This window comes from Entelurus aequoreus, linkage group LG04 (genome assembly GCF_033978785.1).
Source record: "Entelurus aequoreus isolate RoL-2023_Sb linkage group LG04, RoL_Eaeq_v1.1, whole genome shotgun sequence".
NCBI classification, from domain to species: Eukaryota; Metazoa; Chordata; class Actinopteri; order Syngnathiformes; family Syngnathidae; genus Entelurus; species Entelurus aequoreus.
The window spans coordinates 74116515-74144354 of record NC_084734.1 but is presented as its reverse complement, the minus strand read 5'-3'; the positions used below and the strand labels follow the sequence as shown (position 1 = coordinate 74144354).

Sequence of the window (27840 nt, the reverse complement as noted above, 5' to 3'; positions counted from 1 at the left end):
ACTAAGATATGGGATAACTACCGTAATTTCCGGACTATAAGCCGCTACTTTTTCCCCTCGTTCTGGTCCCTGCGGCTTATACAACGGTGCGGCTTATTTACGGCCTGTTCTTCTCCGACACCGACGAGGAGGATTTCGGTGGTTTTAGTACGCAGGAGGAAGATGATGACACAATGATTAAAGACTGACTTTTCATATACCGGTAGGCTGGTTATTTTGATAACGTACAGGCGAGCACTTTGTATTACTCTGCACCGTTGTATTATTTGTACTCTGCACGAATGCTGTTCGCCATGTCAAAGATGTGAAAGTTTGATTGAATGATTGAAAGATTTATTGTTAATAAATGGGACGCTTTGCGTTCCCAAACAGTGATCTCTGTCCTGACAATCCCCTCCGTGGTAGCAGGAAACCCTATATACTACGGTAATTACACATCAAAACCCTGCGGCTTATAGTCGGGTGCGGCTTATATATGGAGCAATCTGTATTTTCCCCTAAATTTAGCTGGTGCGGCTTATAGTCAGGTGCGGCTTATAGTCCGGAAATTACGGTATTACAAATATTGCCCTATTTGTTATGTGTTCCACTAACTACAACCACATTGTGTCCCCCAGAGAACCATATCTTGGAGGATGTGAACAAGTGTGTCATCGCTTTGCAAGAGAAAGATGTGGATGGTTTGGATCGCACTGCAGGGGCAATTCGAGGCCGTGCTGCCAGAGTGGTCCATGTGGTCACTTCTGAAATGGACAACTATGAACCTGGGATCTACACCGAGAAGGTCTTGGAGGCCACCAAGCTTCTCACTGACACAGGTACAAAACAAACATGTCATAGTGTACTGACTAATAAATTTGACATCTCACATGATTGCATACTCAAGAAAGGGGTTGCATAAACACATACACTTTATATTTAAGAAGCTTTACAAATCCGCTTTAAGGCAATGTTCATTATTTCAGGTACCGTATTTTTCGTATTATAAATCGCTACGGAGTATAAATCTCACCGGCCGAAAATGCACAATAAAGAAGGAAAAAAACGTATATAAGTCGCACAAGAGTATAAGTCGCATTTTTGGGGGAAATTTTTCGCCAGTCCCTTACAAGTTTCTCGCTTACTCCAAACTTTCTTTCTGCTCTGCTGCTCGATCGCCGTTTTCTGCTGCATATTTCACTACTTCCAGCTTGTAACCTGCAGTATATGATTTCCTTTTCGGTGCCATTTTTGTTCAGCCCTTCTCAGTTTTTATAAGTTACCGCCAATGTTGAAATGATCAATTTTCAAAGGTACGGAAGTAGTAGCAGGTAGCATCTTTTTTTTCACAATGCACTTCGGCCATGACCCGCCCCCGCCAAATTTTTATTGGTTGACGTGTGTGTGTGACGATTGCTGATATACGTCTAGTCTCTTGAATGAGATAAATAATATTATTTGATATTTTACGGTAATGTGTTAATAATTTCACACATAAGTCGCTCCAGCGTATAAGTTGCACCCCCGGCCAAACTATGAAAAAAACTGTGACTTATAAAAAGAAAAAATATGGTAGTTTATTTGGTGCATGTAAATCGACAACTGGGCATTTTGTGGTTTTGGAATAAATGAACAAGGATGCATGTTCGCCATGCAGGCATCAATTTAAGTTGCATAAATTATCATTAATTAATTAAATGGTAAATGGGTCGTACTTGTATAGCGCTTTTCTACCTTTTTAAGGAACTCAAAGCGCTTTGACCCTATTTTCCACATTCACCCATTCACACAAACACATTCACACACTGATGGCGGGAGCTGCCATGCACGCCGCTAACCAGGCCCATCAGGAGCAAGGGTGAAGTTTCTTGCTCAAGGACACAACGGACGTGACTAGGATGGTAGAGGGTGGGGATTTAACCAGTAAACCTCAGATTGCTGGCACGGCCACTCTCCCAACCGCCACGCCGTCCCCATTAAATCAAAGCTCCTTAATGGTAAAACAATTGTAAGTTGCCCAAAGATTCTCTCCTCTTAAACATTTAAACTAATCTTTTACATGGACGAGCATGAACTGTAACATTTATTTAGATAGCTCTCTGGGTCTCAACATTTAAATCACAGACTTGTAAAGACTGATTCCTCCAAAAAAAATGCTATATCTCTGAAGAGAAAGATGATTTACTATCAATTATTAATTAGTGGAGTGTCATTGTCTTTTTATTGGAACTTTTTATAGATGCAGATTTACTAGCTCGTCTCCTGTGCTAAAATATACTTGTGACCTATTGCTTGTCTTTTTCCTGTTGTGACTGGTGGACACTGGGTGTGATTAGTAATTCTGTTTGGTCTGTGGTTACCCTGTGGTTGCAATGGCCCACCTTCTGTGTAGAAGCTTTTTCAGTATTGTTTTTCCCCCCACCTTTCATCTCCTCCCTCAGTGATGCCACGGTTCACAGAACAAATTGAGTCTGCAGTGGAGGCCCTGAGCGCGAACCCCTCGCAGCCCGTCGATGAGAATGAGTTCATTGATGCTTCCCGCCTCGTATATGATGGCATTCGAGACATTCGCAAAGCTGTACTCATGATCAGGGTAAGTTGCACATATTGATTTCCTCATACAATTGAACACTTTGCCTGCACTGTACCTTGTGCCTATGTTAAAATGGTATCCTGTATAGCAGGGCTCTTCAAATAGTGGCCTCCAAGCCAAATCCGGCCCGGGAATGACACCAGACTAGCCTGCATGTTCAATTCTAAAACTTGGGAGTGACTAAAATTTCTGCAGCGGAGTTATATTAATGATATTCGACTAGCCTTTTCGCAGTATGTCCTTAAAAAAGCACAGCGCTCCTGTTACATAGCGTTATTTTATCCTGTTTCCGAATTTTGGAAAATGGATAGAAAAAAAAAATCCACAATGTTCACTGCAGAGGATGCTAAAAACTTTGAGACACTTGTGATTAAGGGCTATATAAATAAACTTTGATTGATTGGTTGAGTGTGTGTAGCTGGCCAGAAGTTTTGTTGCTGATTTGCAATTGCTTGCTACAAATACAAAAATAAAGTAGTCATTCTGCAAGGCAAAGTGGACGTTTCCACGAGTCAAGTCAGTCAGTGCACATCACAGACAAAGCTGATGAGTATTGACGGACAGCCGGGTATGGAGAAGTTTCGCAGCGGAGCTGTTACGCTTCCAGTGACAAGCCATGGTTATTTATTTGAGGGCTGGCAGCTTTTCATGAGCTCTTGAGTGCTTGGTCATACATGGTGCGTTCTCCTTCAGTTAAGCCTGCTGAATAGCCGTTGTATGGCTTTCATATTTGGTAATATTTTTGCTGCCAACGTTGGCAGTGGCCACACTCGCAATGTGGAGGTCGAGCAGCTTTGGTGGTAAGAAAACTCCTCTCAAAGAAAGCAAATAATTCTACCTTTGTCAATGGTGCCATCGGGGCGTTTTCAAAAAGTACGTTTCACATTTGTTGGACCGACAAACTTCTTCATGTCTCCTCCCCGCTGCTCCCCACTCTGCCATTTGCCCGCCCAAACACAAAAACAGCCAATCAATGTCAACATCAGGGTGTGACTGACCATTTCCACCCCCTACAAGTCAAGCACAAGAAGAGTGCAATGCAATTCACACACAGAAAGTTAAAAAACAAATAGGTTAACGCAATTAAAAAAAATAACGTGCTAAAGATAATTGTAATTAATTGATCGAAATTAATGTAATAATTTAAAGGCCTTCTGAAATGAGATTTTCTTATTCAAACGGGGATAGCAGATCCATTCTATGTGTCATACTTGATCATTTCGCGATATTGCCATATTTTTGCTGAAAGGATTTAGTAGAGAACATCGATGATAAAGTTCGCAACTTTTGGTCGCTGATAAAAAAGCCTTGCCTGTACCGGAAGTAGCGTGACGTCACAGGTTGTGGAGCTCCTCACATCTGCACATTGTTTACAATCATGGCCACAAGCAGCGAGAGCGATTCGGACCGAGAAAGCGACGATTTCCCCATTAATTTGAGCGAGGATGAAAGATTTGTGGATGAGGAAAGTGAGAGTGAAGGACTAGAGGGCAGTGGAAGCGATTCAGATAGGGAACATGCTGTGGGAGGCGGGTGGGACCTGATATTCAGCTGGGAATGACTAAAACAGTAAATAAACACAAGACATATATATACTCTATTAGCCACAACACAACCAGGCTTATATTTAATATGCCACAAATTAATCCTGCATAACAAACACTTCACCCCTCCCGTCCATATAACCCGCCAATACAAATCAAACACCCACACAACACACTCAATCCCACAGCCCAAAGTACCGTTCACCTCCACAAAGTTCATAGAGCACATATATTTCCCCAAAGTTACGTACGTGACATGCACATAGCGGCACGCACGTACGGGCAAGCGATCAAATGTTTGGAAGCCGCAGCTGCGTACTCACGGTAGCGCGTATCCAACTCAAAGTCCTCCTGGTAAGAGTCTCTGTTGTCCCATCTCCACAAGCATGCGTATCCCACTCAAAGTCCTCCTGGTAAGAGTCTCTGTTGTCCCAGGCCAATGGTAAAGCTTGACTGTCATCGTTCGGGAATGTAAACAATGAAACACCGGCTACGTGTTTGTGTTGCTGCAGCCGGCCACTAATGCACCGCTTCCCACCTACAGCTTTCTTATTTGCTATCTCCATTGTTCATTAAACAAATTGCAAAAGATTTACCAACACAGATGTCCAGAATGCTGTGGAATTTTGCGATGAAAACAGACGACTTAATAGCTGGCCACAATGGTGTCCCAAAATGTCCGCTACAATCCGTGACGTCACGCGCAAACGTCATCATACCAAGATGTTTTCAGCAGGATATTTCGCGGGAAATTTAAAATTGCACTTTACAAATCTAACGATTCATATTGGCATGTGTTGCAATGTTAAGATTTCATCATTGATATATAAACTATCAGACTGCGTGGTCGGTAGTAGTGGGCTTCAGTAGGCCTTTAACACCCTTAATTTTTTAATACATGTTAGGCAACACTTCATTGGCCCTAGTGTGTGAATGTGAGTGTGAATGTTGTTTGTCTATCTGTGTTGGCACTGCTATGAGGTGGTGAATTGTCCAAGGTGTATCCCGCCTTGGACAGCGACCCCCGGTAGAAAATGGATGGATGGATGGTTTATTACATTTGATTAAGGGAAAAATAATGAAATACTTGGCAATGCTGCATACAATACATACTGCCTTAGACAGCCACCTCGTAACCTTTGATTTCCACTTGTTGCGTAACAGCATCGTAACGGCGACGCCAGCAGCAGCAGACTGTTTCTGTCTTTATTCAAGTCAATGTGTTCAATTTCCACCGCTGCCATTCCGCATCCTTGCGCTGAATATAAGCAGACGTTCTATATTTGCTGATTGCCACATTTTTTCTAACAGTTTGGAAAATTCAGTTTCTCAGAAAAGTTAACTCTCATTTTAACTTTTAATATTGTAAATACCTCACAAATTGACATTTAGCTTTGCTGGCTTAACCTTTTTGGGTGGTGGTAGCTTATCCAATAGCTTCGGTGTGCAGCCGGTGCTTTCCCTTGGCACGATGCGACCTCACCGAGAGTGTTTTGGCTTGGAACACTCGGGACAGACGTGGGGCGCTTTATTACTCCGCCACACGGGTTATATTTTTGCCGGGCGTTGTTTGTCTGTTTGTTAGCAACATAACTAAAAAAAAAATGTATTTGGAAAAAAACAATTCCTTTTTGTCAACTACAAAGTGGAACACACATAACTTCCTGCGTCTTCTCTCTTGCTTACACAACACCACAATGCGGTCTGCGCTGCGCAGAGGATTCTGGAAGATGTAGTTTTATTTTCAGACCCGCCAAAGCAAATGTGCCAGACAAAACAACACTCACCAAGTTTTTGTTTAATACCGTCACGTGTCACGGCTTTATTGTGATGATTTTGAAACTGCAATTCCACGGTATCTACAATACCATTACAGCCGTAATATTTGGATTTGCATAACTCCGGAAGATTTTAAATCAAACCATGGCGTAAATATCTATTTAAAATATTTAGGTGTTTCAAAGAAATCCCTAGTTTTTTTGTATCCAATTTGTCTTCTGCTTTAAAGACACTTCAAACTATGTGTGTACAGTATACGTTTTGGCATTGCAATATCTGAGTGTACAATATTCACGTCACATATAGGAGGCAAATTAACTCAATGTGCACCTTATAAAACACATGGGCGATTGAAAAAGCATTCATGATGTTTATGGAGCTCTATGTAAGTGTGGGTTGAGTTTAAAAATAATGTACAAATATCTCATATTTGTTGCGATGAGGTGGCGACTTTTCCAGGGTGTGTACCCGCCTTCCGCCCGAATGCAGCTGAGATAGGCTCCAGCACCCCCTGCGACCCTGAAAGGGACAAGCGGTAGAAAATGGATGGATGGATATCTCATATTTGTTGCGGTGACCTGCCAGAGGTGTTGAGTCTCGCCGTTTCATGGTATCTGCTAGGCTTTCTGCACGTGACGTGCGCTCTTGAGCTGTAACTTAATTGTGCGCACCTCAGTGCAGATTACATAACATGTACTCAGGTCCCTGCACAATATAAGCAAGCAATAAACATAATAAGAATACCTCTAATAAAAAGACATTCAGAAGCCATACCCCCTAATGTAATGGCTAAGCAGACTTTGACTTAGCCACCTCTGCCCTACAGACCTGTACCTTACAAGAGATGGAGTTCAGACTATTAGACAGATGGACTGAACCATCTCCCCTCCTACAGTGACATCAAACAGTATGCCCCCCAGACATCCGAGTATCATAAGTCTGCAGAGCTGCTGACAGCCAGAAACGTAGGGCAGCTATTGCTGCTTTACTTTATATAATGCTAAAAATGGCACAAAGAGCACCAGCATTGTTCCACTTGACTATTTAGAGACATCTTTATATTTCACTGCAGACAAAAAGTAGAGCTCCAGTTGTTGTATTTGATAGGAATTAAAATTCCCAGTAATTCCCAGTGTCAACTACTCCAGTCACACTTGAAGTATCTCATATAGCTTAAATACCACTGTGGAATTATATATTGCTCTCTTGTCACTTATTTTGATAATGTGTTATTTGTTTTGAATGCAACACACTGAGTCCAGAACCATTTCTGTTAACAGAAAGCAAAGTTTTTCAAAAATAGGGTTTTTTGACTGCCAACCATAAGTTATCATTTGTAAGCCTTGTATATTCATCTGTTGCTCATTTCACTGCAGAAGATACCTTTGCCTGACTGCATTGTCTGACTTGAAACTGATGCCCGTGAGTCAGTATAGCTTTTTACCTTAAACTAGCTTTACAGTCTTTAAAACAAAATGTATTTTCTAAGACCATTTCATATTTGTTTTAGATGGGACTGCTCCAAACCCATTATGGTTTTGCAAAATATTGAGAACATTACTTAAGCGTGAACAGCGGTGGATACATTGTAAGAAGGCACATTGTCTCAATGATCACTATTATATGATAAAGCACATGCAAATACAGAACAATATCAATGGTTTTATAATGGATTGAGGAGGCTCAAGTATAGAAGTGGGGGGATAATTATCGATTTTCTACATCACAATTGGGTCGTGGGCATTTCATTAATCGATAGCCAAATGTCCAATTATTTATGTATGTTAAATTAAGTAATACAGATGGTTCTAAAATGTGGCAATACTGCTCATGTTAAAATAAGTTATTGTCAGGATTGGTTCTATGTTTGGTTTTAACTAACCAAGAAATAACTATTAGCGAACATGCTTTTAACGTTACATGAAGGGAATAAGAGGTAGAAAATGGATAGATGGATGCTAGCTGGGTTAGCGCAGACACACACGGAGGGGAGAGGATGAAAGGACAAGCTACGCTGGCCGCAGTGCTAAGCCAGTTTGAACGTGAAGTAGTGAAACAATACATGTTTTGTACATTTTAACAAAAGACTAATAGGAACGACGTTACAGCAGAAAATAACCAGCTAAGAAGACGAAAATAGCAATTACAATAATAAGTCAGAAGAGACAATAAAATCTACACAGTACGGCAACACGACTGTCAGCCATGGAGATATAATGAAGCAGAGAGACGACACGACACGTCTTTGAGCTGCAAGTTTATGGCGACTGGGGCAAAAGTGAACATCAGAGGGGAAAACAATTCTAAGATGCTTGTTTGCCAAGTGGGGCCATTTTTTTATTTTTATTTAGGCTACTACAGTTCTAACATATCCAGTCTTCCATATATGTATGTATGCTGTGCGCACTAAATCTGAAAACCGTAAATGGAGCAATAATGCATACATCAGTGGCCAAAGGAGTTTTGTAGACATATTATTAATTGTAATATATTTAGAATATATAATAATAATAATAATAATAGAGTATATTAACAGTATACAATATGATATATAGTATAATACTTATAGATGTAAAAATAATAATTGAATCGCAGCCCTTGATCGTAATCAAATCTTGAGGTGCCCAAATGATTCCAACCACTTGGCCTATGCAGTTATCTACATGTTCACATGCCACAGTTTCTCTTTTTATAGGAATAGATCGCAAAAATACACTATATCATTATTATTATGCATTCCCATTCCTATTCTGTCCTTTTACAGACTCCAGAAGAGTTGGACGACTCAGACTTTGAAACTGAAGACTTTGATGTTCGCAGCAGGACCAGCGTGCAGACAGAAGATGACCAGCTCATTGCTGGCCAGAGTGCAAGGGTAAGAGTTTCAATCTGCAATGTTAACAGATAATGGGGAGAATGGGGAACATGTCACCCTGCAAACAATTCACACATTTATCTTAGGTGTTGTTTGTATTTCCATATTTGATTCTGTTAGTTGAAGGGGCTTAAGTAACTTCAGTGAAATAATCCTGTATGTTTAGTTTAGTGGAAAATTATACAGCTACTTCAGAAAATAGGGTAACTTACAGTGCATTAGGAAAGTATTCACACCACTTCACTTTGTTCACATTTTATGTTACAACCTTATTCCAAAATGGAATAAATTAAATGTTTGTCCTCAATATTCTACACACAATGCCACGCCGTTTTGGATGCCTGTGAACGCTGTGTTTTGCAGTCTTTTTTTTAACAGTGCGTCATTTGAGACAAGACAGACTAACAGACGTAATAATGTGGCCAGCTCATAAATGCTGTCAGCCAGCCTCGACTACTACCTTTGCTGAGCCGAGACTGCTGCTTGCAGTCTCGCGTGTCTTGCTTCTCGTCACATTGTTTATCCAACAGTGTAACAACATTATAAGTTAAAAAAAAAAAAATAGTAAAGTACTCATAGGTCTTTTTCACATTAATACTTTTTGAAGATTATCTGATTATCAACTCTTCCACATTCTCCTCCTCTGCATTTGTTGTAGCACAAGCCATTTTTCTGCCCATGTTGTTGGGGTTAATGGTTTGGAGGTTAGCTTGTCTTGCTATCAATCGTGGGCAGTCGCAGCTAGTCTTTTTCAAGGAGTTAGTTTCCCCCGCCATACGATATAGAATTATGGTCAAGATCTTTGGTAGGGAAAAATGCCAAAATAATCCAAAAACGTTGAATCAGTGCAGAGATCTTAGGATGTTACATTAAAACAAAAAACAACCTTATTTAGGAAAGCAAATATAATCTCTGAAATCACTGCACACACAAAATGTAGGTAACCATCTCGACATAGTGGATCTTATCTATGGTCTGCCATACTTAGACTTAGACTTAGACTTAGACAAACTTTAATGATCCACAAGGGAAATTGTTCAACACAGTAGCTCACTTACAATGATGGAAGGTGTAAGGATGGAAAGGACAATGCAGGTTTAAATAGACTAATATAGCGATAAAAAAATCGAACATATATACGAATATATACAATATGTGTACAGAATAATATATATTACGTCTATAACATATATACAATATATACCAATGACCATGTACAATATTATAGTATATGTGACAGCAGCAGCATAAAATAGAGAGTAGATCCAGCAGGAAATAGAAAATAGACATTATAAACATTATAAACAAAGAGAAGTAGCTAACATTTCAGGTGTCAGGTAATAGGCAGATGTCATCTATTGCTGTATGGCGAGTGATTCTACAGCTGGATGGAGTGTGGAATGAAGGAGTTCTTGAATCGCACAGTGCGGGAAGGAAGTTGAAGGAGCCTGTTGGAGTATGAGCTCTGCTGTCCTTTAATTGTCAGGTGGAGTGGGTGGGCAGGATTGTCCATGATGGCCAGCAGTTTGTCCAGTGTCCTCCTGTCCCTCACTGACACAAACGCCTCCAACTGTGTGCCAATAGTTTGGCCGGCTTTCTGGATCAGTTTATCAATCCGGTTTGAGTCCCTTTTGCTGGCGCTGCTCCCCCAACCAACCACTGCAAAGTACAGTGCACTGGCCACAACAGACTGATAAAATATCTCCAACAGCTTGCTGCACACATTAAAGGACCTAATCAGAATCAGAATCAGAATCAGCTTTATTGTCATTACGCAGGGTAACGAGATTGAGGCCATTCCATACAGTGCGATAAAACAAGTGTACACTCTATACAGAGGGTGAAATGAATATCTACATGAAACAGGGTGGTTGGTGGAATGGGTTATTGCACCGAAGAGAAGGCAGTTATGAGGGTCAATGGGGAAGTCTGTTCAGGGTGGTTATGGCCCTGGGGAAGAAGCTGTTTTTTAGCCTGTTCGTCTTGGTTTTAATGCACCTGTAGCGCTTCCCAGAGGGCAGCAGGTGGAACAGGTCAGAGCCAGGGTGGGTGCTGTCCTTGATGATGGCACTGGCTCTGTTGAGGCAGCGGGAGGTGTAGATGTCCATCAGAGAGGGGAGAGGGCGGCCGATGATCTTTTGAGCCGTCTTGACCACTCTTTGCAGCCTCTCCCTGTCTGCTGCAGTGCAGCTGCCGTACCATACTGTAATACAGTAGGTCAGCAGGCTCTCGATGGACGAGCGGTAGAAGGTCAGCAGCAGGGCAGGCTTCAGGTTGTACTTCCCGAGGACTCTCAGGAAGTGTAGCCGCTGCTGAGCCTTCTTGATGATTGCTGTGGTGTTGACTGTCCAGGAAAAGTCGTTAGAGATGTGGACTCCAAGGTACCTGAAGGTGTGGACCCCCTCCACACGCTCGCCGTTGATGTAGAGGGGGGCAGGATCGGTGCTGCTCCTCCTGAAGTCGACGATGATCTCTCTGGTCTTGCTGGTGTTGAGAGCGAGGTTGTTCTCCGAAGACCAGGCCGTCAGCTTCAGGACCTCCTCCCTGTAGGCAGCCTCGTCACCCCTGGATATAGCCCGACCACTGTGGTATCGTCAGCAAACTTGACGATAAGGTTGTCACTGTGGGCTGGACTGCAGTCATGGGTGTAGAGGCAGTAGAGGAGGGGGCTCAGCACACAGCCCTGTGGGGAGCCGATGCTCAGCGTGCGGGTGGATGAGAGGTGGGGGCCAAGTCTCACATTCTGGGGTCGGTCCGTTAGGAAGTCCCTTATCCAGGCGTTTGTGAGAGGGGGGAGGCCAAGAGTGTCCAGTTTATTGCAGAGTCTGTCCGGGATTATTGTATTGAAGGCAGAACTATAATCCACAGAGAGCATCCGGACGTAGCTCTGCTGCTGCTCCAGGTGGTTCAGAGCAGAGTGGAGAGCAACAGCGATGGCGTCCTCTGTGGATCTGTTCGCCCGGTATGCGAACTGGTGGGGGTCAAAGTCTGGAGGGATATGGTCCTTGATGTGCTGGAGAACCAGTCTCTCGAAGCACTTCATGATTACCAGAGTGAGGGCCACTGGTCGGTAATCATTCAGGCTGGTGATGGGAGACTTCTTCGGCACCGGGATTATTGTAGATGACTTCAGGCAGGATGGGATGACTGCCTGAGCCAGGGAGAGGTTGAAGATCCTGGTGAGGGGGGGAGCGAGCTGGTGGGCGCACGCCCTGAGCACCTTTCCAGGTACTCCGTCTGGTCCGGCAGCCTTCCTGGGGTTCACAGCCAGGAGCACTCGTCTGACACTGTGCTCCTGTACAGTGAGTGGAGTGGTGCCGGAGCCCGGTGGGGGCGGGGACAGGGCTGGAGCAGATGAGTGTCGCTGGGGGGTATCGAAACGGGCAAAGAAACAGTTAAGCTCCTCTGCCAGTGTCGCACTCTGATCCGCAGTTGTCACATTGCAGCCTCTGTAGTTCGTGATGTCATGAATGCCCCGCCACACCTCCCGTGAGTTATTGCTGGACAGATGGGACTCTATGCACCTCCTGTGGTCCGCCTTTGCTTTTTTAAGCTTCCTCAGGAAAAAGAGTCTGCTCATGCCCTTCTTGTAAACAGCTTTGCAGCTTTGCAATGTTTTAGAAATGCATATAACCCATACATAGTGAGTAAAGATAAGTACAGCAACAGTAGGGCTGCAACTAACAACTAATTTGATAATCGATTAATCTGTTGATTATTACTTCGATTAATCGATTAATAATCTGATACAAGAGACAAACTACATTTCTATCCTTTCCAGTATTTTATTGGGAAAAAAAACAGCATACTGGCACCATACTTATTTTTATTATTGTTTCTCAGCTGTTTATAAATGTTGCAGTTTATAAATAAAGGTTTATAAAAATAAAAAAAGTAGCCTCTGCGCATGCGCATAGCATAAATCCAACGAATCGATGACTATATTAATCGGCAACTATTTTTATAATCAATTTTAATCGATTTAATCGATTAGTTGTTGCCGCCCTAAGCAACAGTGTGCCTTAATTCTTCTGCTTTTTCTCGCTTTAGGCTATCATGGCTCAGTTGCCACAAGAGCAGAAGGCAAAGATTGCAGAACAAGTCGCCAGCTTCCAGGAGGAGAAGAGCAAGCTGGATGCTGAGGTATCCAAGTGGGACGACAGCGGCAATGACATCATTGTTTTGGCCAAGCAGATGTGCATGATCATGATGGAGATGACTGACTTCACCAGGTGAGTTTTACTCAAATCTATCAATTCACAAATGATACATGTTTTGTGCATCTATAGTAGAGATAAGCGTAATACTTAGTCTCCTAACACCTTATGTTTTACAAATTGACAGAAATGATTTAAATTAGTGTCATACTTTTGCTGATAAAATAAAACTTAAAGTTGATTCTATAGACAGGGTTCACAGAACATGAAAGACCAAAACACACATGACAATTAACCCAAAATTGTCTGTCTGACTTAAGTATATTAAGATAGATTTTTAATCGAACAGGGACATTTCCTGCATACGAACACAAGTGAAACATAACCCCAGGTGTACTCGGAAAATCAACAAAGTCCCTTATTGAGAGAACAAAGCTAAACTCGAATCACCTAGCAGATGGGGACACATGAACGATCGCCTGGATGAATATATATGTTCATATTATTACCTCACGCCTGCATGTTATAGCAGCATACAGAAGGTCAGTTGTGAGCTAATTCCACCTTCGCCCAAATTATCACCCCTTCAACCTTGGACTTGCACAATGCCTTGCCAAGGTTAATGTTCAGTGAGGTAATTGATCTCGACCTCTCTCCTGGCAAATCTGTAGAGTGAGAGTGATTCTTGTTGACTTCCTGCATTGCTTATGGCTGTCTGTTGGCCCTTATGAATAAAGCATTTGTGGCTTTGAGACATGCAATATATTTGGGCGCCACCTGATGTAGAGCACCAAGTACCTGTTGGATGGCTCGGTCCTGTGTGGCTTAAAATCTGACCGTTGTGTCCCACTTCACTTTTTCCACATTTTGTTATGTTACAGCCTTATTCCAAAATGGAATTACAGTGTTTCCCATAAACTGCCAAAATACCTGTGGCGGTGGGGGCGTGGCTATGGGTGTGGTCACCATGACATCATTGAGTAATTTGCATAATTCACTACAATATGATTTTCTCTAAAAAGGCTCAAAAAATGTATACTTACTAATTAATAATAACAAGTTTTGTTTTAAACGTCCATCCATCCATCCATCCATCCATCCATCCATCCATCCATCCATTTTACAATATAATTACAACACTTTATGTACATATTTATATACAGATTTGAACAATAAGTTATTCATTGAAATATATTTATTGTGGTTCTTACAAAAAATATATCTTATAAAATATAAAAGCTAAAATGTCTCTTAAAGCTCTGCCCCTTTAATTAGTGCATACTAAATAATTTAACTTTAGCCTACTACTACAACCATATTATTTACCAGCAACATAAAGTGAAACAGAGGCAGAGGTGTCCTGCCACAGTCAGTAACAAATAAACAGAAAACTGTAGTGGTCAAATACAAATAAGGCAACAAGAGAAGTATCCCACACTTCTCTTTTGTAAATTAAATCTGAACCGCCTATATGGGCATCTACATCAACTATATGATTTGCCTGAGAACCTGGACAGGACAAAAAAATATATATATATATATATATTTTTTAATTTTTTATTTGTGGCGGACGTAATTCTTTCGTGGCGGGCCGCCACAAATAAATGAATGTGTGGGAAACACTAAATTAATTCATTTGTATCTTCAAGATTCTACACACAAAACCCCATAGTGACAATATTAAAAGGTGTTTTTGGCAAATTTATTAAAAAAAATCACATGTAAATAAGTATTCACAGCCTTTGCTCAATATGTTGTTCATGCACCTTTGGCAGCAATTACATAAAAGTCTTTTTGAATACGATGCCACAAGCTTGGCACGCCTATTTTTGGGCAGTTTTGCCCATTCCTCTTTGCAGCACCTTTCAAGCTACAGGCTTTCCCCTAGTTTGCCAATCCTATACTTATGGTGGTGGGGGTGTGGCTACGGGGCGTGGTTACCATGATGTCATCATATGATGTGCATAATTAGCTATGATGATATAATTTTCTTTAAAAATGCCTGAAATATATATACATACATTTAAAAGCAAATTTGTTATTGATTAGTATTACCATATATTTATATTAAATCATTTGGCTATATGTTCAATTGTTGCTGCTTATTGTACAATGTACTTGGTTGAGAATTCTCAAGTGTCAAGAGCAGGGCTATTCAACTGGAGGCCCCAAGGTCAGTTCAAAACTATTTTTTCAGCAGCAGCAAATTCCTAAAAACACTAGCTAGCTTCTGTTGTAGAGAGGAGCTTGGACCACTGTAAACACATTTGCGAATGTTTTTATTTACATTTTAACCTTGCAAGCAAACAGAACATTGGGGTCCAAACTTAACAGAGGCGTTCAAGGCACCGCTTTAAGTCCTCTATTGTTTTGGCAGTTACAATTTTTTCCCGTATTGTGATTTATGTAACACAGGTGTTGCTGTAACTTGTTTACTTCAGATGCAGTCAGTAGTCATTTGTTCAACTTCTTTAGTTATTCTAGTAGTGTTCCTCAAGGTTCCATTTTAGGTCCTCTCTTTTTCATAATTTGGGCTATATAACTGGTGGTCTGTGAGTTTAGTTAAAAAAAACCAGCAGATTCCTAAAAACACTAGAATGCTGTCACAGAGATAATCTTTGACCGGCATTTTTGCAGAGTTACAGAGCACTCCTGTAACTCTTCTGCAGAAGACGCTGGTTCTCAGGAATATACAAAGTTTGAAGTCCGGACCCCCGGTCCTTAGCTTTCTGTAAATGTGGCTTCCAAGACAAATTAGTTGAATATCCCTGGTCTAGAGACTTTTTTAAATTAAAAACGACTGGCAACAAAACTAGCATCTTTTCCTGCTGTTATTATAGAATGTACTCTTGTTTAGAGACTCTACTTCTGCCTCGATGTGTGCGACGAAAAGCGAGCTGCAGCGAGCATGACGTCACACTTGCTTCGCGCTGCTGCTTTCACATTGTCATTATGGGGTATTTATTGTGTGTAAAATTTTGAGGACAAAAATGAATTTATTCTATTTTGTAATAAGGCTGCAACATAACAAATTGTAGAAAAAGTGAAGTGCTGTGAATACTTTCCAGTTGCATTGTATGTCTTCTTTTTCAAGAGGCTTACATTTCCACGGAGGCTGGAAATCTTCACAATCGGGGGACAGGCTGTTTGCATTGTGACAAAGTTGCTATTTCAACTGAGGCATTATTTGTGGTGTAGTTTTCATGTATTCCTGCGCTACCATTGTTGTACTCTAAACAGAGCTGATATCATGCACACATTAATTTCGACACATTTATGTACTGTATAAAAATAAATATCTATATCTGTTTGTTTTTACACAGCAGCCCTCTAAAATCTTGCAGCTATACCTCCTGCAACCGTCTCATCCCTTGACAAATGCCATTAAGTGCTGTGGCATGTTGACTCTTTCACTAGGACCCTGACTTGTTTTATGACAGTGCATCAGAGGGACCCATATTGAAGCGTAGCTATGACAACATGTGAGCAGAACACAAAATTCCATCTGTCCTGGGTTAGATGTTTTTTGTTTTTTTATCCTAGCGAGAGTTACATTGACTTCAGTTTGTGTCTCTTGCCAACTGTGCCTCTAAATCCCTTGTGGGCCCAGGAGGAAAATAGCAAATGGCTCCGGTAAATTAGATCACAATGTTGCGGTTCACCTGTGTAAGGTCTGCCTATTCGTAGAGTAAAGAATTGTTGTGAAAGATGAAGATATGTAAAAGGCTCTTTTGTTGGTCTTTGTTAGTGGGTTAACACTGAACCAATCTAAATTTACCAGCATTTTTTTTTCTCATTCAATTCCTTCATTCAATAATTATGCTTTCTAAAATAATGATGCCTGTTCTTCTATTCAAGTGACATTGTCTTTTTATTTAGCTGATTTCACTGCTGAATCTCCTGCGTTCAGATGAATAATTAACGAATGAGGTGCACCTCAAAGCTTGCAAGAACAAACTTGGTAAAAGCATATGCACATTTGGTATTGTCCCATTGGACAATACCAAATGCATTTCTGAGTGATTTAAAGAAGACGCTTTTTTTTTTTAATTAAGTTGTTCAGTTGTTAGTAATCACCTTATAGCAGTATTCAAATAGCAGAACTTTTTAAAAGTTGATTTACTGTTCACCTGTTTACAAACATGAACCGAGGCTTTTAGAAGTGGCACTTGTACTATGACATAGAATAAACATCCTGTGGCATCAGAAGTTTTTTTGTAGCAGCCTTCCAAACAACCTGTTATTTCAAAAATTCTTTGCAATAGAACAAAACTAATAGTTATTCCCCAATTTTCTCCCCAGGGGGAAAGGACCATTGAAGAATACATCTGATGTCATCAGTGCTGCCAAGAAAATTGCAGAGGCAGGATCAAGAATGGACAAGTTGGGTCGCACCATTGCCGACAATGTGAGTTGCTATTAACCCCTGAACCCGAAGGTTTTCATGTACATTTAAACTCGTCTGCTCGTCGGGTCAATATTTGATTTCAATTGTCGGAATATGGGACTGACGCTGTAGCTCACGAGACGAACATTCACACCCTGATTAATTTCATTAATTGTTGCCCTTCTTTTCACCATTTGCCTTAACCTTTAGTAAAAAGTTCACACATATGTTAACAGTTGCCATGATTTATTATATATCACACATCCTTACTAATCTTAACCAATTTCTCTCCGATGTACTCATTTCCTTTTCCTGGGCTTTTTGCTATTACTCCCCAAATCCCTGTTCCATCATCTCTCAACATATATTCCTTACCCATGAGACGATGGCCCTCGACATAGGGGAAACACACATTCAATTATCCATGGCTTCATATTTCACTTAAATTCTTGCACTGTACGACTCCTCAAGGAGACACTGTGCATGATTTGTCCCCCAACTTATTCACTTGCCTTGTCTTCAGCAGAGACTCATTCTGTTTGTCTGCAATATAATTGTATTTTTACACCACAGTTTTAATGTTTGCTACAAGACTTTGCTTGAGTGAGTACACTGTACAAACTTCCACTGTTTATCAAGAATATATAGGCACTTAGGAAGTAAGTGGGCGGCGTGAACAGGCTGCCACTGTATTTCAGTTTTCACAACAAATAAATCACAGTATAGAGGCTCTAATTTTAAGTTCTGATGGTTCAAGTTCCAGATCATGTAATACCAAATGGGGTTGGCCATTAGGAAATGTTTGATAAATTCATATTATTTTAATTAATTTCAACAGGGAAAATTAGCAGTGATTTTAGGAAAGCAAACATTACAACAAATATAGAATGTAAACCAGACCAATTTAAAATATTTAAGCAATGTTTCTTTGTGTTGTTTTAAAAAGGGAACAGCATTTGAGAGGCACATTCCTCATACAAACTTGGCAAAAAATCATCTACTTATTATACAGTTTTAGCTCCTTTGGAAGCATTATATGTAAAAGTATAGCGATAATATTTGTCTCCATTGCGCCATGATGTCACGTTTCAATCCTACCAGTGCTTATTATAAACATATGCATTTATATTTTAGCAGCGGTCTTACACAGAATCCGACATAAGGACAGTCCTGATCATATTAAATACTGTGATGTATAATCTCTAATATTGTTGGTCCACATCTACTGCAATATCTACTTAACATGCGTCTGACCCTATTGCATTCGAATCGTCCGTATAGAGAAGAGTTGTGTTTTGCAAGCACTTGTTCTGCCTCTCTGACAATTTGAAAATGCTTATTCACTTTAATGAAAACAGTGTTATCCCCTGAAGAAAACAGATGGGCAACTGTGCAGGTGTTTGTGTGCACATCGATGTAACTCCCGCCTGTATGTTTTGGATTTTTGATAATAGGGTTTATTATGTTATGTGAACTCTAGCAATGCTTTTTGAACAGTCCATTAAGCCTTTATACTTTCATAAGGGATGAAATCTCTAGCAACCAGGTGAAGCTAAACCATAACACACCACATAGTGGAAATGTTTGAGATTGATGGGTGGAGATGTTGAGATAAGGGGCAGTGCATTTGTGAAAAGAGAGGGGCATCCCTCTTGAGAGATGAATCCATTAAGCGTGCTTTGCCCTTTTAATTAGCAGCATAATTGCCAGGTGGCACTTTAGAAGCTGCATGTATTTACTCACAGAGTGTATATATTTAGGACATTTCTTTAACAAAGCATGGGGATGCCCTAGGCCTGCTAATAGCAAAAGGCATGGCGTGTTTTGCTGTCTGCATACTCCAGTAGCAATAGTTAAGTGAATCACCACCACGATTCATACATACTGACAGCAGAGCAAAGGCAATGCTGGGACTGCTCATTAACCTAGGCATATTAATCATTTGTGCTGTGTGCTTCTGGCATAGAGGGCCTATGAGATTTTACTCCACATATAAAACATCAGCAGATGGTCCCAGATTGATAGCACAGCATCTCACCCCTCATCCTCCTTCACAAGTTTTCTCCATGTGCACGCCTTGATTGGAGGCGTGTAGGTGAATATGGTCAAGATGAGTGTTTGTGAGAAACATTAAATACTAATTAAATAAGTGAATAACTGAGATGTACTATATATGAGCTGTACTATATAGGTCAGTGTTGTACAAGGGTCTGCAATGCAGTTTATTAAGTATTTATGACCCTATGCAGGGCATCTCAGAAATATATCCAAGCCGGCTGGTAAACAAATAATCCCATGTAATTGAGATTTATAACGCAAATATATTTGTCGCTATGTAACCTATAAATATTTGCCTCGTGCCTGCTTGCTGCTCAAACACATGCATGTAAACATATAAGCTTAAACACATGAAATAATGTTTGTTTGTTTGCACGCTAGCAAGCTTTATCCTAATGATGTATACTGACATGCATAGTGTACTTTTCCAATTTGCATTAAATCAGTGGAGATTTGTAGTGATCCATGGGCTATGTTGCTGGACAGAGTCTAATCCTGGCTCCGGCACTAGACTCTTAACAGCAGACAGTTGTAAATTACCTACTTCACTGAAAAAGCAAAATCACCCAATGAGCCCATAAATTCTCAGCTCTGCAGTTCAAAGGTAATCTTTTTAGCCAATTGAAGTTCATTCCAGCTAAGAGCAGCTCACCTTACATGTTGAGGAAGTCTGTCAATGTACAATTGATTGTTTTGAAAGGCGCACACCCGTGCTGATATACCGTATTTTTCGGACTCAAAGACGCACCGGATTATAAGGCGCACGCACAGTCGACGAACGCATCAATTTTATAGATTTTCATATAATATAAAGCACACAAACTTTATTTTACTCATTTACAATAACTCTAAACCAGAGGTTCTTAACCTTGTTGGAGGTACCGAACCCCACAAGTTTCATATGCGCATTCACCGAACCCTTCTTTAGTGAAAAAAAATAAATATATTTTTTTTAAATTCAAGAAAAAGTCATGTTTTTTTACTGGTGCACAAAATGAACCGTGCATGAACATCACCTTGTTCAAAGAACAAAACCAACAGTGCATGAACTCACAACAAATTACACACCTTACACACATTACCATGAATTGATTAACGTGGACCCCGACTTAAACAAGTTGAAAAACGTATTCGGGTGTTATCATTTAGTGGTCAATTGTACAGAATATGTACTGTATACTGTGTAAACTGTACTGTTTCATATAATGTATTCTCTTCTTTTGCAATCTGCTAGTAAAAGTTTAAATCGATCAATCAAACAACCTGCAAATCATATGGAAAATTAGGGGGAACATTGTTGGGTCCATAATACGCTGATAGGGAGAAGTTTTTATTTACACGATAAGTCGGATGTGTCTTTACCTCAGTGGTGGAGGCTCCGCCGAACCCCTGAAGCCGACTCACCGAACCCCTAGGGTTCGATCAAACCCAGGTTAAGAACCACTGCTCTAAACATATTTGGTTGTGACATAAAATACAGAACAATAACTCACTTTTTCAATTCATTCCTCTTCAACAAATCCATCAAAATCTTAATTTTTACTGTCTGGGTTTAACAGCTGGGCGATTTCGACATCCAGCATTCCTGTCGTCATCATCCGAGTCAGTCCTGTTGCTCTTAGCTGTTCAGTGATGATTCCGGCCTTCGTGCAGGCTCGGACGACATTTGAGACCGATACATTAGACCAGGCATCCACAATCTATTGGTAGATAGTGGTGTTGCCTCCCTGTCTTGGTGAATTTGTGTTCGCCGTCTGTCATTCAATCTTCCCACGTAGCTCGTAATTGACCTTTGAACGACTTGTTGACACCAATATCCAGCGGTTGGAGTTTTTTGGTTAATCCACCTGGAATGATGGCAAGCTCCGAATTAGTTTGCTTCACTTGAGTTGTGACAGTATCGGTGGGATGCGAGCGCATGGAGTCGTTGATCAATAGGGACGGAGATTTGTGAAAAAAGCCATTTGGTCTCTTGACAAACTTCTCAGCCACTCACTCATTTTGTCCTTGGCCATCTAGCCCTTTGTTAGCCTTGATGATGACGACAACGCCGTCCGGAAACCTTTTGTTGGCAGTCTCATTCCATCCATCCATCCGCTTATCCGAGGTCAGGTTGCAGGGGCAGCAACCTAAGCAGAGAAGCACAGACTTCCCTCTCCCCAGCCACTTCATCCAGCTCCTCCCGGGGGATCCCGATGTGTTCCCAGGCCAGCTAGACATAGTCTACCCCGTGTCCCCCTACCGGTCGGACGTGCCCTAAACAACTCCCCAGGGAGTCGTCCGGGGGCATCATGACCAGATGCCCGATCAACCAACTCATCTGGGTCCTTTCGATGTGAAAGAGCAGCAGCTTTACTTTAAACTCTTCCGGAATGACTGAGCTCCTCACCCTATCTCTAAGGGAGGGCCCCGCCACCCGATGAGGGAAACTTTCATACTTTCTCCAAACGAGGCGTTTGGAATTTGCCTCATTTGTAATGTTTCCCCATTGGTGACGTCAGCGCATATCTCCATATACAGTAAAGTTTTACCGTAAAAGCTTTGCGCAAGTCTGCCATTGTAGTCCTATGATGTCAATACGTTTCTTATTTTTCTCGATCCTCTTGTTGTGGGCTAGACTGGCTCGTAAATACACATGCATCCTCCACTTTTGCCATTTCTAATACAAAGGAGCATATAGTTCGAACTTATATTTGACTCCATATGGAAGCGCTAAAACTACAACATGGCTGACTTGGAGAAGACGCAGTCGAAGTGGAGGCATGTAAATAAGACTGCCCACAAAACTGCACATTCTGAAGAGATGGTCAGAAAGCCATTTAAAGAGATGTAAAACATAATCTATGCAAAATGTTGTCCAAAGAACCACGATTACATGTGATGTGGACCGCAAGGACGTGTATTACATGTAGAAAAAATCACAACTGTTGGGCCCAAAATAAATTGTACCTAATGGTAAATGGGTTATACTGGTATAGCACTTTTCTACCTTCAAGGTACTCAAAGCGCTTTGACACCATTACGACATTCACCCATTCTCACACACATTCACACACACACTGATGGGGGGAGCTGCCATGCAAGGTCCTAACCAACGTTCCCTCTAAGGTGCGCGCCTGTGCAATTGCGCACTTATCAAGCGTCCTCTGCGCATGGCAAATCTATGCCACGCACAAAATCAAATAAAAAAATAAGCGCATAACAATTTTCGACACACGGACACGACAAAGAAAACTGTTTTCGTCATCATTGTTCAAATATTGTAACGTCTGTCTTCCATCCATCATTTTACTGAGCAAAACTCTTTATTGTCGGCCACAAACACATCACCAAAACATTAGTAAAAAAAATTGTATCTAGCAAAACTGGTCATTTTCTGCAGTACAAACCAGACCACAAGCAACTTTGTTATATCAACAGCAGCCGCTTGTCCTTTCTCACTTGCGCCAACAAATGCACATATGGCACTTATTAGCCAGTGATGCGTTTACAGCCACACAAAAAGTCGGACAACTCCAACACCACACATAAAGTGTCATTCCAGGTTGTTACACTATGATTTACCAATCAAATGTGTGCTTATTCTAGTGTCATTTATTAGGGATCTTAATTTATAAATATCAATCATGAAATGCTGTTAGTATATTAAAATAAATACTAATAAAAATCTATTTTTTACAAACAGGAAGTTGCAGGAATGTACACATGATCCCCTGCTTACATCTCATTGTGCAACATGTGAATGTTTTAATGGAAACTAAATGCAATGTCTGAAAGGGGTACAAATTATTTCCAAAGCAGGACCTCCACCCAGACAAACAATACAAGTACACAGTTCATGAAAAACAATATTTTTTGTTATTGTCATTGTAAGTGGGCCTAAACACTTATATTAGAAAATCATCTCATGGAAATGACTGCTGTCATTTGATTATAATAAGAGAATGTTGTCTTATCTATCTGTTTTGGCCCTGCGATGAGGTGGGGACTTGTCCAGGGTGTACCCCGCCTTCCGCCCGAATGCAGCTGAGATAGGCTCCAGCACCCCCCGCGACCCCGAAAGGGACAAGCGGTAGAAAATGGATGGATGGATGGATGGAGATTGAACTTGTTATTTAGTCAGGTTTGGGACAGGTGTGCTGCTGATGTAGCCACAGTGTGCACGTCTGGTGTTGCTCACATGGGCTCCACTGAATGCTCAGGGAGTTTTTGCGTTTGCTCGCACACATGAAAAATTAGAGGGAACATTGGTCCTAACCACGACCCATCAGGAGCAAGGGTGAAGTGTCTTGCTCAAGGACACAACGGACGTGACTAGGATGGCAGAAGCTGGGGATCAAACCAGGAACCCTCAAGTTGCTGGCACGGCTGCTCTATCACCCGAGCCACGCCATCCCCAATAGTTGCTACTTGCTGCTGTTTAGTGAAATGTATGCCTGAAAGTAGCAGCATAAATGTTAAAAATAACACATTGGTTGTTTGATTAGACCTTATGTAGCCCTGTTAGTCATTTTGTCTTGCGTCTTCTTCTGTCATACCTACATCTTGTCATATTCAATGTCAACATTAGTTTTCCCAAGTGCCAACGTGATTGAATTGACCTTCTGTCATTATGTAGCAGCCTTTTAGTAGATGCCCTGTGGATACAAGATCTGGTGATCATCATTCTGTTGAAATTAAGTTTGACTGATATTAAGATGTCATTTGTTTTTTTAGTTAGGCATATCATTGTTTCTATCCTCCTTGCCAACCCTGTGGCGTCATTGAGGTTTAATCGGGGCTGAGCGATATGGCCTTTTTTTAATATCTTGATATTTTTAGGCCATGTCACGATACACGCTATATATCGCAATATTTTGCCTTAGCCTTGAATGAACACTTGATGCATATAATCACAGCAGTATGATTATTCTATGTGTCTACATTAAAACATTCTTGTTCATACTGCATTAATATATGCTCATTTTAAACTTTCATGCAGAGAGGGAAATCACAACTAAGTCAATTGACCAAAACTGTATTTATTAAACAGTTATTAAGCAGTGGCACAAACATTCATGTCATTTCAAAACAGAAAGTGCAAGATTTTCAGAGACATTTTAAAACAAGCTATTAGTGCACTTTTGTGCATGATGTCACTAAGATGACAAATCAAAACACTAAATTAAAGTGCACTTTTTGTACAGAACGCCACTAAGATAGTTTAAAACAAATAAAGTGCACTTTTGTGCATGATGTCACACAAGATATTTCAATAACTGTCAAATAAAAATGAGCTGCATAATAGGAAATCAAATAGTGTATGTCCTTCGCTTTTTGGTAGGCTCCGGCGGACGTTATCTCCTTCTGTTGTGGACTATTTTTTTCATACAGTTTTGATGTGGAAATGGTTGCCTCTGCATTTTGTTGGTGTGGCACCGAACAGAGATGTTGACATGCGGAGTAAGCACTCTTCTTTCTCTAGCAGGTGACTTTTCAAATGATGCTACATATTAGCAGTAATGCTACTTTTTGTAGCATCGCTTTTGCCCCACACTTGACAAATTACGGTTGTCTGTTCGACATATTCCCACTTGAAGCCAAACCACCGCCAGACGATGGATCCCTTGTTGTTTTTCTTGGGAATTAATTCTTCCTTCATTTGTTACCAGATTCGCACCTTCTTTCTCTCGTATTACCACTCGCACCACAGCTAACGTTACCCATGCTGCTACATCTCTGCTCCGCGAGCGCGTATGCGACGTATGTAAGAAGGTGCGCTTGTTTATTAAGTCTCTGTGAGAAGGAGAGACTAGAAAGAGTGGGAAAAGTCTGTAGTGTAATGCCTGCAGCTAAAAGCAACTGCGTGAGAACGTATACTCGAATATCACAATATAGTCATTTTCTATATCGCACAGAGACAAACCTGCGATATATCAAGTATATCGATATATCGCCCAGCCCTAAATCAAATACACCCTGCAGCTTGTTTTGTTTATGTATATCACAGTTGACTATCTGCAAATGTTTTACATGTCTTAGGGAGCAATATAAGACTAGCTACTAACCCGGAGTTACTCTGTTGCTAACAGAATTTTTTTTCCTAATGCTTATTCCCTTTTTCGACTGAAGGGTATTCACTCTGCTGTCTTTACTCGCCATTGACATTTTTTCATCATCAAAACCAGTCATTTTTTAGTTGTCCGTCCTCATTCTCCTAATCGTTGCCAATAATTAAATGTCCCGTTATCCTCCATTGTTTGTTAGTGTGATACATTATTACTACTAATGCGTTCAATGTAATTGTTTTTTTCTTGCAGTCCTTTTTTAATGTGGAAAACTGAGGAAGCAAGCAGTGCTTTCTGCACATAAGTAGGTACATCTTCATAGAATAGACATTAAATTTGGGTTAGGCTAAAGTCCATCCTTCCATTTTCTACCGCTTGTCCCTTTTGGGATAGCGGGGGGACAAGTCACCACCTCATCGCAGGGCCAACAGAGATATACAGCCATTCTCACTCACATTCCCACACTAGGAGCAATTTAGTGTTGCCAATCAGCCTGTCCCCAGGTGCCTGTCTTTCGAGGTGGGAGAAAGCCGTAGTCTTCGTTTGCATTTGCTCTACGTTGATTTGACTTTAAGCTGATCAAGGAAGCACCCTTTAGTGTTCGAAGTTGAACTCGACAACAGTTTGTTGGCAGTGACTCATTAAAATGCTGCTGTCAGTAAATATTGGAAATTGGCATTTCGTCTGTGTGAAGCATCCTGAAAGGTCAGCGTCTCTGCCTCTCCCTGCGCCGTATAATAGAATTCAGTGTAACTGCCTAGCATTTCTAATGATTGAACCTGACCTTCCTGATCATCATTTACATCATGGACATTAGCCAATGTATGTCACTGTGAATCCGTTTGTTTAACATCCTGCTCTCATCTTACCGCATGTTCTCTCTCTCATTTTATTGTACAACAAGAAAAATGCAGTTGTATTTGTTTTTATTTGCACAGTCCTTGAAAGCTTGGTCTAGAGTACTATTGCTAGTTCTAAAATACACCGTAGGCAGCACTACCTTAACTATTGACAAACAATCTTTTGCTTAATGGTTTACACATATATTTCAGTTTCAGTCTCTACTGTGCAGCTTCCTGTTCTGTCATCCTTCAGTAGATGCTAAGCAATCAAGTGGACCACATAGCTTTCATCTTTTTGCGTTTGAAAAATATACCTCCATCCCTCTGGTATAACTAACATTGGCTTATATCCTCCTGAGAACAAGCATTCTGAGAACTGAGCATTTGTGGACATACACAACAGGGCTATTTTTCTGAAATATGTTTTGGTAGAATAAATAGACTACAACAAATGTGTACTGCAGGGGACTCTAGTTTTCAGGAGGATATTAGCCATTGTTACCTATACCAGTTGTTAGGAATATTATTTTTGGTCTATTCTGTATTCATTACTATGAGGATCAAATAGAGGTTTCTTATGGTAATTGAAATTATATCAAGCAAATTCATGTACTAGGCATGTAGCACAATAAAATAGTTGTAACGAGACCACTATCTACGCCCTGTGAAGAGTGCACAGGTAATCACATTAGGGCTGTATTTGCATTATCAAAACAATCTTAGAGGATCTTGTCGCTTCTCTACGCAACTTATGTATGCACTTGTCACAGTCCTAGAAGCCTTGCAGAGTGAAGTCAGCAGCTGAGCACGAGCACAAGTGATGCTTTCACAGCGCTCTGCTCTCAGCCGTCTGAATTCTTCCTCAAGCCCTCATTAGCATGGCTGCTGCATTCAGCCTCATTGCAGGTCTTCGCGAGTGTGTATGTGAGCATCTTTACACACGCACACATACAACTTTATACACACACAGTATTCGTGCTAGCTGCAGTTGAATCCTCCTGTTTCTCTTCTCCCCAGTTGGCTATCCCCCTCTTATTTACTCCTCCATACTGTTTACCCTCTGGCTTACTCTTCATCCTTATCCTTTCTCAAAGTACTTGGGTTTTTTTTGGGTTCTTCTCCTCTTTTTAACCTTTTTCTTGTTCCCATTTTACTCACCCTACCCTCTATGTATTAGTCCTCATCTGTACGATGATCATCCCCTCCAGCTCTCCTTCCCCTCATCTTCTTTTATACTTAATGGAATGCCAACTATTACATATCCTTCCTCTCCACTTGGCCCATATTTCTATTAATCAGTAGTAGATAGTAATAAAAGACTCCTTTTAAATCCTAGTCACAGGGCATCTATAAAGCCCTGAATAATGCAGGACATGAGAATATACACTTAAGGTCAAGCATTTGCACACCGTACACAATTAAGCATATAAAGTCACCTTGTTTTTCCACTCTTCTGGCACTTTAATTCAACCCGGCCCACCGGACATCTCCAAATAATTTTTTAAACCTTTACCATCGAAACTTGAGCTGCCAATATGATGTGCAGTATATTTTATAGAGAGTATTCCAATGGTTGGAA

At 40.9% G+C, this 27840-nt stretch overlaps 1 protein-coding gene across 2 annotated transcripts in view; it reads left to right on the top strand.

Moving 5' to 3' along the window:
* The window catches only part of ctnna1 (catenin (cadherin-associated protein), alpha 1), a 96317-nt gene that overhangs the window by 59962 nt on the left and 8515 nt on the right, over positions 1 to 27840 (top strand). For both annotated transcript variants that reach the window (XM_062045672.1, XM_062045670.1), the window contains 5 exons: positions 618 to 818; positions 2421 to 2572; positions 8660 to 8770; positions 12821 to 13002; positions 17230 to 17335. In XM_062045672.1, coding sequence (XP_061901656.1) covers positions 618 to 818; positions 2421 to 2572; positions 8660 to 8770; positions 12821 to 13002; positions 17230 to 17335 — 752 coding nt within the window. The remainder of the gene's footprint in view (positions 1 to 617; positions 819 to 2420; positions 2573 to 8659; positions 8771 to 12820; positions 13003 to 17229; positions 17336 to 27840) is intronic.